The following is a 19,432-nucleotide window of genomic DNA, read 5'->3' on the forward strand; positions in this document are numbered from 1 at the left end:
AATTGAAATTTTTCCGATCGGGTTTGCGTCAATGCAGGAGGTAATGGAATATGACGATTGTTACCAAGCAAACCAATTGATATCATTACTTCTGTGAAATTGATATTAAGTTCCAAATGGTTCTAGAAGCTTCGATCTAAATTCCACATTATGGCGAAAACAGAAATTAATTACCAACTTCAGTGCAGTAGCAGTTGCATTAAGGAACGGATCCTGCAGCAACATTTTATAGTCAGGTATCCGATAGTAAACGTATTTGTAATGCAACGTCGTCTAGTTATTGTGTAATATGTAGAAATTCCATAAAAATGTATCGTAACTTTTGATTTCATCTAGTAAAGTTTTATTGTAGGTAGTATATATGCGTCTATGGATATGATTTGACGCATTTGCTTAAAATATGTTTCCTTAACTTCAATTGCCTGGTGATAACTCAGTTGGGCCCAGCAATTCTAAGATTTGGTCGACATACTAACGACACATTGTAAACACTCTGAAATAATTCTAAGATTGAGCGTCGACAAATTTTTAGCCCTAGTGGCTGTGCGAGCATCAGTTGCCATTCACTTGATCTTGGAAGAGGCTTAAACGTAATAAGTAGTCACTTTTCCCTGAAATACGCTTTCGCAATATGAATATTAGAATGTGGAAAAGAGTACACTACCAGTTTCACCGGTCAAGAGCCAGGTGATACGCATTTTTACCGCCCTTATTAAGAATGGCGAGTATGAAAGCGATATTTGCCTTCTCATTTGCTACTTCAGAAGTCGTAATCTGTGACTCTTATCACCGGTGACGAGATGTCACCGGTAATATCGCCGCGATTCTGACTCTGTAGCCTCTTCCCCAGTGTCATCTATTTGATACATTCGCTAAACTATAATTTTAATATATTTAAAATCATTGCTTATGCATTATCATGCATGCGGACTATATACATATTTGCTTAGTACCTGATAAAATTAGCTTAAAAATTATTAGAAAATCTATATGACTAGGGGCTGGTTTCAAGATTTAAAAAATCAATGATAAATAACTCCATCTCATTTACTTTTTTAAATACAATAATACTTAAATATGATAAATACAACAGCGACCAAATATAACTACGATGAAACAGTGAATGTCACAAAGATAGTCTGTTTTAATATCACTTTTATGTTCTAACACCTACTCCCTGATAATCCTCTAAGATTGTGTCATTCAAGCGTACGTCGACCGCAAAAGATTTTATTTTCTATTTATTGCAAAATTTGTTTTTTACAACTGCCCTGCCGCAGCAAGCTTCTTCTTCAGGGACTCAGGCATTTCAGGTGGTGGAGGTCTTGGAATGCCCAGCCACACTTTGACAGCATCATAAATGAACCATTGTGCAGCTGTGAGGGTTCCTATCATGACGATCCTGGGAGCTAACCCCTTCCACAGCCCTATAAATAAAGAGGAAAAATATAATTAAACAAATACAAAGGCAATTTAAATTTCATACCAATGCATGAATGCTGAAACTTTCCAGGACAGCTATCAAATCAACATAGTAAATGGTTACACCGTTTAATATTATTTGAAGGAGTGGCACCCGGTTATAAGTACAATGAGCCTTGCTTAAGAGCCCCTGGGTATGATTCGATGCCACCCAAGTTCACAGTAGTAAATGGGGGGCACGACGTTCCCACGCGGACCATGAAGACGCGGAATAATTGCCGGACGAAAACTACACAAGTTATTTTGTTAGTTTACACGCAATTGGTACAGTGGAATATTTCCTTGGCATAAATTAAAGTCACTACTCAGTCACAAGCTGCTGCAACACAATTTACCTCAGCCCTTGCCTCGTCTACTCCGAATGTTTCAAATGCCTGAGAATGCGCCTCAGGTGATGATGGGGGAATATTATATTCACACTTATTTTAATATCAAATACACTTTTATTCGCCCGTGGGCCAGGTAAGTATCGTTGCGCACAAAACAAAAGCCCGGAAACTATTTGCTCCCCATCTTATTTATACTCACGAAGGATGGGGAGTGACTTGCCTTAACTGAAAGTACTTTGGATTAGTGAATTTGCTTTAATAGTCAGAAGTTTGACCTACCAAGCGAAAGGTTGGTCACATCCGAATGAAAGTTAAACTACAGAAGCAAAGTAATCGAAAAGTTCCTTCAAAAAATGCTGGGAATACAAAGTTGTTCAAATTAGTCACTAATTTCAAAACCTTTTCATTGATTTTTGACTCAACAGTGGGCTGATATTTCCAAACTTTTGCTTGAATATATTGACTAGCGTGAAAACAGTTAAATAAGTTACTCCATACTATTAAAATAATTTCTTGAGAAATATACTGTGCAGCAATAACTCTCAAATTGATATTAATCGCCAAAATATACCCTTACCTGGACTTCTTAACTGACTGAAAGAGGTTGATACCAGACAAGAAGTTAGACGTGCAGCTTAACGATCAAACCAAATAAGATGCATACGTTACTCACCCATCATTCCTAATTTCTTTGCAGCTTCTAAAGCTGTTGACCCTTTCTCTTGGTTCAGCTTGGAAACAACCGTATCGGCTGGATGTGATACTATGGCACAGAAAACACCCGCAATATAACCAGCGGCGAAAGTAACAACAAGTTGCTCGCCTTTTGTGCATTGAGCTCTTGGCTTAGGAACGACATGTCTAGAGAAAGTAAAACAAGGAATTAAGTTCTTGGGTTTTCGATATCAGAAAGAACAGAGATAAGTAATTGTTTCCCTGTCAACCTTCAATGTAATCAGCATTGGCAATATATTCATAATAATATACTTACTAAAGACGGACTAACATACAAACATACAATCCAATTTGTAATAATCCAGGAAAGGAAATATGTTATGAACGAAAAACTCAATCGAACTCACTTGTACAGGAGTTCAACGGTTCTTTCAAAGCAAGCAAATTTCATCATAGTGTAGGGGATTTGTCGCATCCACAAAGGAACTAATCCCTTATAAAAGCTACCCATTCCTTCGTCTTTGTACATTAATGGCAGTGCTTCTCTCAAGGTGCTTACAAACCCAGGTTGAGTTTGGATTCGTACCTTAAGTTTTCAAAATAGAAAAAAATGTTGACAAAATAAAATAACTCTAAAATATTTTCATAAATAATTACAATCCCGATTCCACTGACTTTGGCTGCTTCCATTGGACTGAGTGCGATGTCTGCAAAGAATTCTGCGGACGCAGAAGCAGCTAGATATAGAGAGGTCCTCCATACATAAGAATTCTCCTCGCCAATTAAGTTGGAGTAGAACACTTTGAAAATTTCATAAAAACCAAACTTGCACAGACCCTTGATAAAAAGAGTAGAATCAAGTGTCAGTTAGTGTGTTTAAAAATAGAATTTGTCAAAATATCGGATAAATAGAGGTTAGATGATATTTACCTGCATGGAATAGCCGAAGAATGTGGGAGCCCAGCCCTTGCCAAGACCTCTAACCCCATCCTCTTGGAGTGTTACCTGTCAATAAGAAAAAAGGCTAAAAAATGTTGAATATTGATTAATTTATACTAATAATGAATATTAAAATTAAAATGTGTCGTCTGCGTGCTTTCATTATTACTGTTTTATATAAAAAACGGAAGTTCGTTTTCTTCGGCCTTGAAAGTTCCGCATTGTCTAAAGTTTTAATTAAACAAATTATATCTTAGCAATCAATGCTCAAATGAAACTTCAACAGTTATCATTAAATTTAACTCATCTGCTAAGCTAAAAATCATTTTAAGTACTGAAATAACACAAAACAACAAATAACAAAAAAAACGTATTTTTGTTTGAGAATTTGAAGATTTCCTGCGCAGTAGAAATACTAGGACGCAGAATGTATAAAATGTCCCTATATTTCGATCGAGGAATAGATTCAGGCAAACATTTACTACTTAATTAATATTCTTAACGGGTTGAAACTGCACTGAAGGTCGAGCTTACCTTGAAACCGTGGAAAACAGATTTATACTTCGCTGGGTCTACTTGGATACGGCATTTCACCAGATCCAAAGGAACAATGGCCGTATGGGTTATACCACAGGATAAAATGCCTCCCAGCCCACAGAGAGCAAAATATTTTGTGGACCCGAACTCACATGTCACGTTATCTGAAAATAACATAACGTCACAAGCTTAAGCAAGATTTTAAAATGTTTTAAATTTATGTAACTAGCTAGTTACTGCAAACGATAATTATATAAGCCAAGAAATCCTAAATAACACATGCTTTGCTTATCTTAATTAACGTAAAATGTGCATTCCATATGAATTATAATTGTAAATATATTATATAAATAACTATAAATTGGATCAAGATTTTAAATGTGGAGTTACACATGAATACACATTTTTATGAGCTAAATTGCAGAAAAACTGCAATTTATTAGCTGGGGAAATATATTCCAAATTATACAGGGTTTGTAGCATGCCAAAAGGCATTAGCATGAAAATATTTGTTTAGAAGGAAAGCAGGTCGCAAACAGAACATTTTCAAAAGTTGCTTGTACTTCGTATAACACTTGAGATTAGAAAACGATTGATGAGACTAAATAAAAAAATGAAAAATTAATTAGGAAGCCAAGGAGGTTACAAAGACAGTGATCTTAGTAATTTAAGTCCTCTAAAAGCCAAGGCTGTTTCGAGTTAATGAAGAAAAATAAATCCGGTCAGTGCAGCTTCCATGCACTAGGTTGAATCCAACTAGCCGGGCCATTGAGTCACTTCGGCCATCACGCAGAACAAATATTTTTTGATGAGGAATTTTAATGACCCAAATAAAAAGACCAGCTCGTTACCAATAGGATTAAGTACACCATGGACCGCTAGCGAGGCGGGTGTAGAAGCTAATTGAAGCATCTTCAGTGTAATTTACCTGAAAGGAGTGAACATTTAAAGTCTAATATTTAAAGATAGTGCAAGAGCACCATTAACATTTATTTCCTGTATAGACCAGCAGTGGACAACCATATAAAATCCATTATTGAATTACCTTACCTACATCTTAGCAAAAGTTGGCTTTCAACAAATACAAAACAAATTTCATTCATCCCGCGTCCTAAACTGGCCTTCTGCGCTGGTTACGAGCAAAGGATTTCAGTCTCGTATCTCCATGACATAGCCGAGAATAAAAACAACAATATGGGATTTATGGGTTTCGACGGGGAGCCCGATGGTGCATTTTGTCTCTCCAAGTTTAATGTCACCCAAGGGAAAATGAGTCAACCAGAGGATCATATTTCTTCAGGCTAGTTCGTAGATCAACTTGAAAGAATTCAGATTAGTAATGCGAATTTCCGACGGCGAGCATATCCTTGCACTTATGCAATTTGTTTTACCCATACTCATTGAAGGGTAACATAGCCTTCCAGGGAGATTGAACTAGGCAATCTTTGGAATTATTACGGAAATACTATAAATATCGAATTCCCGTGAGAATTTATGAATAAACTTCTTTGCTCCGTGAACAATTATTTACACATTTATAAAATGTAACTCGAATAAGAACCAATTGGGAATTTGTACGGATTCGTGGCAATGATATACTTGTGTAAAACTTAGAAAGACAAAATAATGAAATCAACGAAGGAAACGAGTTTTCTTCCATCCGTTAAGAAAGTTGGTCGGACTACGGAAGCATTCAAATACCAAATACCTTGGGAAGGGCTGGATGAAAGAATGAATAAGGTGGGGAACTGATAAGTCAAACCAAGTTAGACTGGCAAATGACAAAGCTTCATTTGGAGAACAAACCAATGGATTGTAATCACTGCAGAGCTCATTACGTAATCAATACGAATGCATTAGATGAGAAACAACGACTAGAAAACGAAGGTACGCGAATTAGGCTAAGCATGCGAATTCTAGATCATTAAATTTGGGGGCATATGATGGAGTAGATAAAACTGTCCACCAGTTTAAAATTAAGGTGGCAAAAGAAGTAGGGACATTAAAAGAATTGCGTTAAGTAAGAAGCATTTCAAAGAGGAGGGAGAAGTGGTCATGTATGTTAAGAAAAATATTAGCGGTACTTTAATATGAAGTCTGTGCAATTAAAACTACGAATTTTAAGCAAAAAAATTGACAAGGGCTCATTGGTCGGGGGCTTTCAAGATGTGTAGAATGGAAAGGTGAAATGAATAAGAAGGAGAACAAATGAAGTTCCAGGCATGGTAGGGGAGAAGGTTGTCGGGAGAAATTCAAAGAAGGTAGGAAAGGTAGATGCAACTCATCTTGAGTGATAATGGAATGTTGAAGATTGTGATGGAGAGGATCAAGTTGGGTAATAAGGTAGAAATAGGAAATGAATAGGCATACTAGATGGAAAAAAGATAGGAAGGTAAAACAAATTTAAGAAGGGTTACATGATTGCAGATTTTTAGTGTTTACTTATGTTCGGGGTGAAGCAGTGCTGAAATGTTGCCCTTCAAAAACTATCCTGACTGGTGGTCTACTCAATCATAATAAATAATCAATGACTCGAATAACTAATCTCCATTTTTGTTAAGAAATACTAAAACTATGCGAATTGTACAGACACAGAGACAGACATTTAAATGTAATGGGAACACAAATTTTAACTAAACACTAGTTTTATAACGTTCCCCATCGTACTCATGCAGACTCACTCAAACGAGGAAAGAAACACGACCGATTACTTAAACGTACAAACACGATTAATACTCCATTCCTTACTTCCCGAAGACGTGTAAAACACACTTGCCGATGATTTCCTCAAGGCAAGTTTTCAACATCGGCCCAACGCCACGAGTTTGAGCTAACTTTAGACAAGAATTGCGACCGATTTGGACGAAGTCCAGAAAATTAGTTGTGCCGTCGTTTCACCATCATAGAAGCAAGAATATGAAAAACTGATAATGGAATGAAGCTTGGCGTTACCATTTCTTAACAGGAATGGAATTTTCAGTTTAAATAAAAAGGTAGAATACTTACGATTTTCAGACATACTACACCTTCGACAGAACTTAACAGCAGCAGACTATGGTCAGTTTAAAAACGTCATGCCCAGGCAGTTTAATCCAACACGACGGCAAATTCACGGTCCAGCAGACATAACAATGGTGAACTTTTCAAAATTATAAATGTTAGTCACGGTAGCTTTAGCACCACTTTTGCATGCATAATGTCAAAATGAAAGAGTAAATTAGTGAGAGGGGATTAGCCAAGACTTATTTCACTCTAAAAATTGGCTTCAAGGGTAATATTTTACTGAAGGAATTTTCGGAGTCCAATTTTTCATCTGCATTTAGCATCACCCTCCTTTTGATGAGAATTACTTAGTTCATCGGTTTCACGACCATTATTTGTACATGTTGATTCCATTTTTAACCAAAAGGTAGATTCCTACATTAATATGTAGAGGTGTTCGAAAATATTTTAACTGAAATTTGATTTGAAAAGTAAAGGGTCATTTTTCACGTTTTTTGACATTTTTAAATTTGGTGATCTATTTTTTTTCACTTATTCCCATGAAAGTTGGTGTTAAAAAACTGCAGGATGAACCAAAAAACAATTAAATTTTTGCAACACTTAAATTTTATTCCTTCTAATACGGTAATGAAAATTAACAAATTAAAATTGAGAGTAATGCCGAATCAACCAAAAAATAATATTCGTATGAAATAAAAATGCGGGGTATTAAGATGATAGGTCAAAACAATTCCTTTCACAGTTTATTCTGAACGTAATAGAGCAATTACCTCACTCCAAGCATAATTCAGGTGAAATAAAATGCATCAGCTCAGTTCCTTCTAAGCTTTTCAACCTCAAAATAAAATTAATTTCATCTCCTGCACTTGATTAAACACGTTTAGCTCCCTTCTCTTGAGCTGCACGACAACGCGGTAGTATGATTAGTCATAATTTTCCAATTTATTTGTAAGTATATTTAGTATTCTTCCGATATTCTGGAAACCAAATCATGTGCAAATTTTTGTAATTCCGTGTTGGCGGCGGTTTAATATTGGGAGGAAACTTAAGTTCACAAGACAGTCAGTGGCAAGCACTGCGTTGAGAAGATATCCTATATTGGGAATTTAATTTTGCGAATAAAACCAAAAATAATTTTTAAAGGCCAATTTGCGGTAATGATCCACATCGTGTGAGTGCTCATAGTACCCGTGCCACTAGTAATCGCATCACCACTCTAACCACAAAGAGTGAGAAATGAGGGAGGTGGCGGATGTAGTAGTTCCCAACATCAGTTCCCCTCCATAAGATTTTAAAAAGAGAAAGAAGAGGACACAAGGAGATATTAGTGGAAGCCTTCCAGCAAGGCGGGCAAGGCAAGGTTGATGGAGGGAGTAAGCTAGTTTTTATCGTATGCAATAATAATTCTTATTGTTCTTCTAGGTCAAGCACATGATGTTGATCATCGCCGACAAGAATGAAGATAATAAACAAAAACAATTCACAGAATAGCGTTACCAAAGGGGCATTAGTCTAAACGCAATTTGTCTTAAAAGAATTCACCTACAAATTGGTAATAATTGTAGAATAACAGCTTCTCAGTTCCAAGTTTACAAGCAGCCACATTGGACTTATTTTTTAATTTCATGAGAGGTTTGTTATATATAAGTAATGTAACCCTTTATTTGATATAGTTGACAAATTGATTTACCAGGTACACATCCTCTGCGTGTTGTGCCAAGTGACTTTCAATAGTGGAATTAGGCAAAATTCTTGTTTGCAATTAGCGAATTATGAAGAATGTGTGTACACAGCAGGGTCAATAATTTCAGTTACTTAAAGAGTGACCTTCCTGGGGTTATAATAAGAGCATTAACCATTGCTTTTACAGACCTTTTAGTTATGGAGAATGCCTCAATTGCTGCACTATAACTCACCAGAAGATAACTCCATGTAGGCATGAATTTTGGCATAGTAGCGTACCAGTCTCGAAGTCTTCAGAAGGTTAAGGCAAGTTTCCTGATCAAATATGCCCCAGCGGCCATTTAACTGATTATTTCTCCAGCATGAGAATGTTAATCTAAGATTTTCACGGAGAGATAATCCCAAAAATTTGATGGAGCTTGACTGGTGAATTGATTAATGAGAATCTGCTCTTAGGACTGAAAACATATGAATTGACTTTATTGTGACCATTTAGAAAACACGCTTTATTCTCATTCAATGATAAGTTGCTTGAACTATATCAGTTTGATGTTTTTAGATTATGACAAGTAGAAGGGTTAAAATCTATCAATTTCTCTATTATGCCTAATAGAGATGCATATACATTGTATTGTTGCTGCTCAGTATTTCTCCCACTAATGTGTGCATGCAGATATGGTGTATAGGTAGTGTATGAAAAAACATATACATAGCCAACAGTCCACTCCCCACTGTCATTCATACCATTTCCTGGAAAGTCCTAAATCAACCTCCTTTCCTCCCTCTAAATACCGATGTTACCATGGCCAATCCTTTTACACATCCATTCCTCAGTCTGGTCTCTCCTCTCTCCAATACTACCACTCCCAATGCCCCAAGCCACACATACTCAGCACTTATTTTCTCCTTAGCCTTTCTGATTTTATCCTCACCCACAATTCTTTCTTCTTTAACAATAAATTCTACTTGCACATCAGGAGTTGTGCCATAGGTAGCATGTTCAGCCCTTCCTATGCAAACCTCTTTCTTGGTCTTGTAGAGAAGGAATTCTTATTTAAACAACCCCTAAACCTCTATATTGTGGCTCGGATATATTAATGATATTTTCCTTCTCTGGCCACATGGTGATGAATCCCTGGAAATGTTAATTTCCTTCCTCAATGCTTCATCCTCTGTGTCCTTCCCCTCTACCGTTTTCCTCACAAATCACCTTCCTAGATGTAAACATATCACAAAACATTCCACACTTCTATTTATATAAAACCGACCAACAAACAACAATACTTACACTATAACCACCTGTATCACACCAAATGAGCCATTTCTTATCCCCCTTCCGCACGAGGACACAGAATCTGCAATTATCCCAACTCCCTAAATAAATTCCTCTCAAACCGACACCAGCCCCTCCTCCAACAAGGCTATCCTGAATCCCTCCTAAACAAAATAATTTGAAGACATGCTTGCACTCCAAAACCTTCCTCTACCACAGAAACCCACCCTCTTTCAATTGGTACCACATACTTCCCTGGCCTGGAGTCTCTGAGATCCTTCCTAAAAAACCTCTACCCTATCCTCAAGAACCACAACTTCAACACCAACTCTTTCCCCAATTGTGCCTCCATTACTTTCAAATGCCCAACTAACTAATCAGATCTTAAATCAAGCTATCCACTCATTAAATTCCCGCCCCATCCCAAAGCCAATCCCATGCCCTGCATTAAATCAAGATACAAAACATGCCTTATTTTCAAAACCTGAATACCATCCCTCTCCCGCCCATTTTTTAACTCCCTCCCACCTATTCCCTACTCCTCGTGCACCTCTAGTAAGGTAGTTTACCTTCTGAAGTGCCAACTATGCCCTGCCTTCTATATTAGACAGTGAACCAAACCCCCAATTATTAGGGTCAATAACCACTATGACTCGTGCAAGGATCCCTCACTGATTGGTATGCTCTCAATCCCAAAGCATGCCTTTGAACATTACACTCCCTTTAATAAGTGCTTATAGTCTCTCCATTCTACCATCTCTCACATCATCTACTCACACCCACAGAACAGGCATCTATCTGGCTCCTTGATTGCTGGAATGAGCCAGGGTTCAATATCAAACACTGATTACCCCAATCTCCAGATATTTTCATCCCCCACCCTCTGCTCCCAAATCCTTCAATATCAATTCCACACCTCAAAACCTTCCCCTCCCAAACCTTAACCAACCTTCCCTTCCATCCAGCATCCTCATCCTCTCCTATTGAAACCTTCTCCTCAAGATCTTTCTTATCCTAGAGGAAGTCGGTTTGGCCACCAAAATTCGGAATACAGGGTTCGTCCGGAAAATAAGTGTACTGACTCCTGGGCTGGGCGCGCCGCTCCAGGCCCGCCCAGCACCGCTCTGACGGGCTGCGATTGGAGGGGGGTATGTTGGCAAGCGACGCTGAAAAAGGCAGTCGGCTCTGAGCTGTGGTGTAGTGAGGAGCTCTGTTTACGCGAACCTCCGAGCTCGACCCACGTCACGGAACGCGATGCCGAATTTTTTGGAGCAGCGTTATTCCATAAAATTTGCGGTAAAGCTTGGGAAATCGTCTACCGAAACTGTCGGTATGATTAACCAGGCTTACGGGTAGTCAGCCATGTCCAGAAACATGATCTTTCGGTGGCACAAGATGTTCGTGGAGGGCAGAGAAGAGGTCGACGACGAACCACGGCCTGGACGCCCATCAACGACACTCACCGACGAAAATGTGCGAAAAGTTCGCGATGTACTGAACTCTGATCGTCGTCTTAGTGTTCGGATGATAGCAGAGCAGTGTAATGTGCCAAAAACAATAGTGCACGAGTCGCCCGCGTCCGGCCAGCGATCAAAAACATCTGGCGGCTGCATCACGACAATGCGCCGTCTCACACCGCGCTTGTCGTGTCGGACTTCTTGGCCAAGCACGGCGTGGCAACGCTGCCGCACCCGCCCTACAGCCCGGACTTGGCACCACCGGACTTCTTTCTGTTCCCGAAGATAAAGAAGAGTTTGAAAGGAACGCGGTACGGGACTTTGGACGCCGTCAAAGAGGCCGTGACGACGTGTCTTCGAGAGGTTCCCGATGATGCCTTCGCGGGAGCGTTCCAGGAATGGGAACGCCGCTGGAACAAGTGTATCGACTCACAAGGGTCCTATTTTGAGGAATATTAGCTTAAGATATGTAAAAGTGTAATAAATTTTTTTTCCTGAGCTCAGTACACTTATTTTCCGGACGAACCCTGTATAATGTGCATGTGTGTGTGTATATATATATATATCTATATGTATAAATATATATATATATATATGTATAAATATATCGATATATATATATCTATATGTAGAAATATATCGATATATATATATATATATATATATATATATATATATATATATATATATATATATATATATATATACATACTTTCGTAGACCTAACACGGAAGTGCCGAATAGTACAATACACAGTAACACACAATATAGAAACACAAAAAAAGAAGAACACTCACACATTGTTTCTTGATATTTCGACGGAAACAATCCGTCTTCATCTGAAGATATAGAAGTAGATATCTATAGATATAGAAGTAATGACTGCTGGAATTGTAGAGGTGAGGGGTGCGAGAGAAAGGGAAGGGGGCCAGGGGAAGGGGAGAACGGGAGGCGGAGGAGGGGTGAGAGGAATGGTTGGGGGGGGGAAAGGGAGAGGAGAGATTAGGCAAGGAGGGAGGGGGAGGAGGTGGAATTGACACAAAATCAGAAAATAGAACAACATGCTCACCGCAACTATTGCAACATACGAGACCCAGGTTTCAACCTACAAAGTATTGATCAAGACTTTGCAAGTCGAAACAAGGCCCGCATGCTGATAGGCCATACAGATGTAAATGAATGCCTATTCAAGAGTTTTTAATTCTATAGGGTTATCGGATGTGGGAGGGGACGCTAGGACGGAAACATTGTAACACTGAATAAAATTTGTTGTCTCAGGCGTAACTTTGTGGAATTTGCATAACATATTGAAATGTAATGAAATAATTGACTTTGTAATTCCACACACTTTGTGTGTGGAATTACAAAGTCCATTCCAAGTCCATTACAAAGTCCATTCCACACAAAGTGTGTGGAATTACAAAGTCAATTATTTCATTACATTTCAATTGTAACACTGGTTGAAAGGGATATTATGATGGGAAGCATGTTTAGGGATGGGGAGACCCGCGGACAGGGAGGAGGGATTGCACGAGGCGCGGTGGTTATTAATCCTAATTTTAAGTGGTGTGGAACATTGGCCTATGTAAAAGGACGGGCAGAGTTTACAGGTTAGAAGATAAACAACATTCTTGGAAGTGCAAGAGGAATAGGGGAAGGGCGGGAGAGAGTTAAATGGTGGGATGGAGTGGTGAAAATAGGGCAGGTTTTGCATCTTGCTCGATGACATGGAGTGGGTATGACTCTTATACACACACACATTGTATAGACAGCACCTTTAAACACATTCACTTATTCTTGATGCACACTTGCATTTAATTATAGTAAAAAAATTAAAATATTAACACAAACAACTCATTTTGATATTTTGGTGATCCCAGCCACTTTCATTTATCCTGATGGGTGTTGATTTCCTCTGAATAAGATGTTTTGGCCACTAAAGGTTTGGAATATGTGTGTTTGCGCTTTTGTACATGTTCCTCCATTTTTGTTCACTAGCACTATATCACTCCTTCATTTAAATTATTTACAAAGTTAAGGGAGCAACTTGATTGATTTTAATTACATTGGTATGATATTACAAGTAAGAGACAAGCTATTGAGGCAAAAACCACATTTTTAATATCTGGGCCCAACACTAATAGATGGGAACAATTGAATATATCATGTTATGCTCGTCTAAGAAACTCTTGTAATGATAGGTATTTATGATTTAAATATACAATGTCAATGATGCCAAAGACAAGTGAACAAAAAGAGGCAATTGGAGGACTTCGATTTGACAAACAGTTTCAGGCCACATGGAAAAGTCTTTAATGTGCTAATTAATTGCAGATGACAGACATTAGCCATTTGTTAAGGAGAAAAATTAGGAATCACAAACACTACAAAACAAAAAAAACTCCATTTTGGATTTTAAAATAATAATTACTATTTTTTATTTGTCACATTCACAGTTTAACTATTACACACACAAAAACATTTTAGTTTCACACATGATACACACTAGCATGGTCAAACTTATCAATGTTTTGGGACTTTAAAAGCAATTTATTGAAATAACACACAAAGACAATAAGAAAATACATTATGATATTTTTTTATGTAATGCACATTGTACTATAGAGTTAGTATTATTTGCATCCAGAAAACTTGGAGCAGACAACCAGTTCTAACAATGATTAATATTCAAATTACATAGGCACTTAAGAAACCTAAGAATCATCAACCAATTCCAGGTTGAGTTTTATTTTGCTGATTAAACAAAAACACACAAACAGAATATACCAATACTGAATGTTTTCATATGAAATATGTTTAAGCAATCTCCAATTCAGCCGAATATTTTAAAATGAAAGCCATTACATCCTGAATACTTCATAGCAATACACAATAGCCTTCAGTTCCAGCTCTAATTGGGTACATCCATGCTCAGCCTCTTAAGAGGTAGAGTGATTTAGTATGATATATGGTTAAATTTCCAAAAACATTATTTGCAGTACTATGCAGTTTCCAGAGTTCCCCGTTAATAAAGGCTGATGAATTTCCCAGGCCCTAATTAAATTTTATTCCACATGTTTATTACAATGAGGTCACCTTATCATTGCAGAAATCTGATACTATATTTCTGGGCCATTAAAATAATTTTTTTGGGTAGCATATATACCATGGACATTGCTATAAAAAACAAATACATAAATTTATGAACATAAAATACAAATCTAAACAATAGCATTAATATTCACTACATTCACAAAAACTATAGTAAGATTTCCACTCAATAAATGATTTCAGATAGCACCTCAAAAAATGGAATGGATCTAAAGTTTGCCGAAATATTATTTAAAATTGCTATCTTGAGTAGCAAGGTCTAGAGAATATATGATATGAATAGTGATTATTATATCAATATTTCTATGAGCTGTGTTCATGGAAATGACCAAGCCATGCAAATTTGTAAGTTTAATACTTATACTAAGGGTAAGCGCAAGAAAATTACTCATCATACACATGCCTCCTACGTAGTGTTTATAAAAATTCTCAAAAAGCTAGAATTAATGATGATGAAAAACACTTAACATAGAAACCTCACTTGCATGCCTCTAAAATCTCTCATTGGAACATACAAACAATTATCTCAAACTTCACAAAGTTAATGAATTGATGACATTATTTACTCGAATTTTCTTTTATGCATTATTCTCAGCAATGCATATTTAAAGTACTTCAATAATTATGATAGCAAATGACCACGATATTGCAGGTGGGTATAATGTGCATACACTTGTAAAAAAATAGGTTGAACAAGTGGGTAATGTACCCTTGTATTAAGATCATAGGCCATTAGTTTCAAGTCCTGCCTTGTGCATGCAAAGTGTTGTTTTAAAATTCAGCTTAATGATATTTATCAACTATTGGTAGAAGTAAAATAACAATGACATTAGTATCATATATTTGCTACTTGTAGAGGATAGCTTTATATAACTATCCATTTTAGAGATACATCAACATTAGTCTAATTAGTGGTAACTCAGGGAAAATAAAGTAAATAATGAAATATTACACCTAAATAAATAAACTCTATTTATTCACAAAAACCTTATTGCACTACTACTGGACTCAATGCATAGGCGACATCATTAGGTATAAAATTTCATACAGGGCCTGGAACTATATATATTCTCACTATGAGAGGAGGTAGGCTATAGAAGTAAATTTGAGGCATGAAGGGGAAGAAGGGAAAGGTATCAGTTAGGTGGCGACTGCCCAGTGGTGAGGGGCGTGGGTTGGTATAATGAGGTGGTTGATGCGGTGGGGAAGAGGCAATGTCTTTGGCAAGTATCTTTCAAAGATATTCTCGTTTAACCAGAACTTCTTTTGAAAGTTTTTTGTCCATCAACATAGTGCATTTGTAAAAATCAATGTTCTGTAAACCCCGTTCTAAATCAATTCCTCCTACACATTGTATCTTCTCCTTTCCCAACAGACACCTCATTGTACCAACCCATGCCCCTCTCCCACATGGCTGCCTCCTGACCGATACTTGCCCCTTTCCACCTCAAGTTCCTTTCATGGCCCACCTCCCTTCCTAGTGAGAGTATTTCCTAGCCATTTTTTAAAATTTTATACCTAATGATGTCACATATGCATCAAAACCATTAGTAGTGGAATAAAGTTTTTGTGAATAAAAAATAAGTTTACTTATTCAGATATCATGAATTTTTACAAAGTAAAGAGCCTGAAACCATAGAGTACAATAAAATATTTCTTGCATTATGTGGGATAAACATTTTCAATTAGCATTTATGGAAAAGTTCTGAAAAATATAATGAATGCCCTAAGCAGTAGACTTGGATAGCATCAACATATCCTAGTTGTTCATCAAAGCTAGAGTAAATCTAAATCACTGTGTAAACTAACCAGCAATTCATGGTTTTCCTAATGCAAATCCAACTCTTGGCATTCTTCATTAATTACAAATTTTACTTTAGTTAGGCATATTCTTTTGTACTACCTTTTTTAAGCGCAGGCTGAGGAAGATTGTTCCCTATTTGTTCAGTGGCATTTAAAAAGAATATTTATTTCAATTCTATACAAAATTGAGAAAAATTCTACAAACATCTCAAAATATTTTTCTTACATATCATGGGTATCTAGACACTTGAGAAACACACAATCAACCATTTCTTCAGTGGTTTTATGTAGTGAAAGTAGGCAAACATGAAGTTGTGAGACTAGAGTTAGAGGATTACAGAATTCTTAAAAGAATGTCCAGAATTGTTCATTTACCGATGAATGATTTTAGACTTATCTTATTTGGAATATTTGACTTTCAATTGTGAAATGCAAAGGGTATGCACACTTTGAGGAAGCACTTTTTTACTATTTCCATGCTGGAATCATCACAAAAATTGTCATATTATTTATTGATAAGGAGCAGGTTTAAATATGCATCATTACACTTTACCACAAATATAAATGTGTAAATTGATTACATGGAAAAGATACAAAAGAAAATAAGCTATAACATTTTATAGATAGTCTATCGACTATATGTATAGGAATTTATTCCGTTTTTACAGTACGTACACGAACCCAGTGAGTAAAGAAAGGCATCTATATTATTGTTCTATATGACCTTGTACAATTTGGAAACTATAAGGTACTTGTAAATTAAATTTGTTCTTTACTGCAATACTAAACAACAGAAAAATATTTAGTAAATTTTTGTCTTACTACAAGTAGTTCACCACTCATTAAAATCTGTAATAAACATGCATATGCAATAATGTTATTTCTTTGTGTACTTTTCAGTATCTGTGAAACTTTACCATAATTAACTGATATTTTGGCGTAGTGTTACACAGCAGATGACATATGCAAAGTTCCCATTCCCTATTTCAGGGAAAGACACCTGATTAACACTGAAATACAGTTTAATATGGCAATAATTATCTGAAATTTAACAAATAAGCAAAAATAATTTTTTATACTTTCACAAATTCATAACTGAAAAGTTTCGATGGCATTTATTCCCTGCTCCTGTCCCAAGTTACTCATAGACATTTAAAGAGACCGACATGATTTAGCAATGTGATGTTTTAGCCCAATTGAAAAGTTATAACAATTAATTCGCAATGATTTAAATCGCGTGGAAAAAACAAAATTTCCACTAACAATCTACCACTACAAATATGGCTCTTTTAAATTAAAATTCACAAATCCAATCAGGACAGAATTGGCTCCATCAATAGAACTTTTTATTAATTTCCCGAATTTTTAGGATGCACTTGAAAAAATTCACAGCTAAACGCTAAGTTCTCACTGTAGCATACCTTATTACTCGTTTGAAATTTTGATTAACAGGCTGATATGTTCAAGATCAAACAGCGCTTGACACAAGTCCTTCGTGATGTGAAGGAACATTAACCTAGACAATTTGCACATAATATAATAAGGGTACTCTTCCGTAAATAAAACCAAGTTAACGACACGAAGAACCAATAATTCATTCCGGAATTTAGTTTCAATGATAACCCTAAAAAAACTCGTTAGTTCCACAATGGAAATATTCAACAAATGTACCCGAGAGTGACTAATCGCCTATGTGAATCATAAAATGCCATGCTTGCTCTAGTAATTACAGACGAGTTGATGCCTTGAAAGTCTTCGAAAAAACTAGATGCAGCACGTGAAATACCTATTGATACAAGAACTAAGAAAAAATTGGTGTCCAATCAACCATATTTATCATACTGGCCACCCTCAACAAGTCCAGGTTTCAATGCGAAACGACAAATTAACAAAAGAATGCAGAAAAGGAAAGTGCTAGGCAACATGAGAAATATACCGTTAAAATTATTGGGATTAGAATAGCAGTTAATTAGATTCCCAACACACATAAAACTACATTACTGACACTAGGTACAGGATAGACTAATCATTGAGTGACTAGATGCGTAACACGTTACTTCATAAGCTATCACAAATTATCAATGCACCTAATACCAAACTATGAAGTGCAAAAAAAGTTGACGGCTTTAAGTTGTAAAACCATTTTTTAATGTAATTTTAGGGCTGGCTTTTCATCACAAGGGTTACTGAGGGTAACGGTCACATTAAGAGTTATCCCCATGCATTCGCCTGTCTTAAATCTCTTCCAATTATTACGTTTTCAGCTAAAAATTAGCAAAGAAGTTAAATTGTAATTGGTTAAGTATCACTCACATATTGTGGGCATTGCAGGGAGATAAATAGGTAAAAATATTTTAGTCGCTTACCATTTATAAATAAGCAATACGAACCATGAATTCGATTTGTTCACAAAAGGTATTTTACGTCTTACCTTCCTGGACTGCAGTTGCCGCAGCTGCTATTGACCTACCCTGGACCAAAGGTTTATCAATAGGCTGCGAAGCATCACAACTTGCTACTTGAACTGGACAAGCAAAAGGGCTATGTTTGGATATTTCCCACATTGACTGCAGCATGGTGACGAGTTAGCTGGAATAACCATATTTTTTCATGAAAACATTGCTCGCGAACACTTATAAAATCCATCGTTTATGAGAGGTAACCCACCACACAGCTAACTTCAATACAGCACAGACGGCGAAAAGGGCTTTGGCTAGCTGGAGCAAATAGTCGACGAGGAAAAAAATAGGTCGGATACAATATCGGACGCCAGGCGATATGCCTATTTATAATCTAACAAGAAGCATATTGGAAATTAAAAGCACATTTAAAATTACGAATCTTATATTTTCATCCTTGGATTATTATCTTCCCCAAATTACTTTAAAGTGTGATTACTCTCTGGCACAGTGACCTATTTATTTGAGAGTCGAGACTTACAGGGTGGGGCCACCCTGGAGTAAACGGCCATTTTTGCGGTGACGATTGCCTTGAAGAAATAGTAAAAAGCTCCCTTTGAGCAATTATTACCGGGGCATTTCACAGGTGAAAGTTTAATTTTGCAAATACGCCGACTAAAAGTATTAATTATTAAACAACTGTACGTCTAAAGAATGAATCGTCACAACTTACTTCAGATT

The 19,432-nt window shown here is 36.7% G+C and overlaps 1 protein-coding gene across 1 annotated transcript; it reads right to left on the bottom strand.

Moving 5' to 3' along the window:
* Nucleotides 1–1,026: 1,026 nt before the first annotated feature.
* LOC139685690 (solute carrier family 25 member 3-like) lies at nt 1,027–19,091 on the bottom strand. The gene is made up of 8 exons (XM_071582686.1): nt 18,960–19,091; nt 18,724–18,881; nt 3,960–4,126; nt 3,417–3,491; nt 3,162–3,323; nt 2,894–3,072; nt 2,485–2,672; nt 1,027–1,427 (listed from the first exon to the last, which is right to left on the bottom strand). Exons 2-8 carry the CDS (start codon nt 18,866–18,868, stop codon nt 1,261–1,263), a joined length of 1,083 nt encoding a protein of 360 aa, XP_071438787.1. The 5' UTR covers nt 18,869–18,881; nt 18,960–19,091; the 3' UTR covers nt 1,027–1,260.
* Nucleotides 19,092–19,432: the final 341 nt, after the last annotated feature.

Source organism: Hetaerina americana, unplaced genomic scaffold, assembly GCF_022747635.1.
Source record: "Hetaerina americana unplaced genomic scaffold, ioHetAmer1.1.p SCAF_12, whole genome shotgun sequence".
NCBI lineage: Eukaryota > Metazoa > Arthropoda > Insecta > Odonata > Calopterygidae > Hetaerina > Hetaerina americana.

Bases quoted from the DNA above. Each gene is read 5' to 3' on its own strand.
- LOC139685690 (XM_071582686.1), bottom strand. From the start codon at position 18,868: ATGCTGCAGTCAATGTGGGAAATATCCAAACATAGCCCTTTTGCTTGT. The intron at 3,073-3,161 runs GTCAGTGGAATC...TGAAAACTTAAG, and splicing joins GTCCAATGGAAGCAGCCAAA to GTACGAATCCAAACTCAACC. The intron at 1,428-2,484 runs GTGAGTAACGTA...CTTTATTTATAG, and splicing joins AAAGAAATTAGGAATGATGG to GGCTGTGGAAGGGGTTAGCT.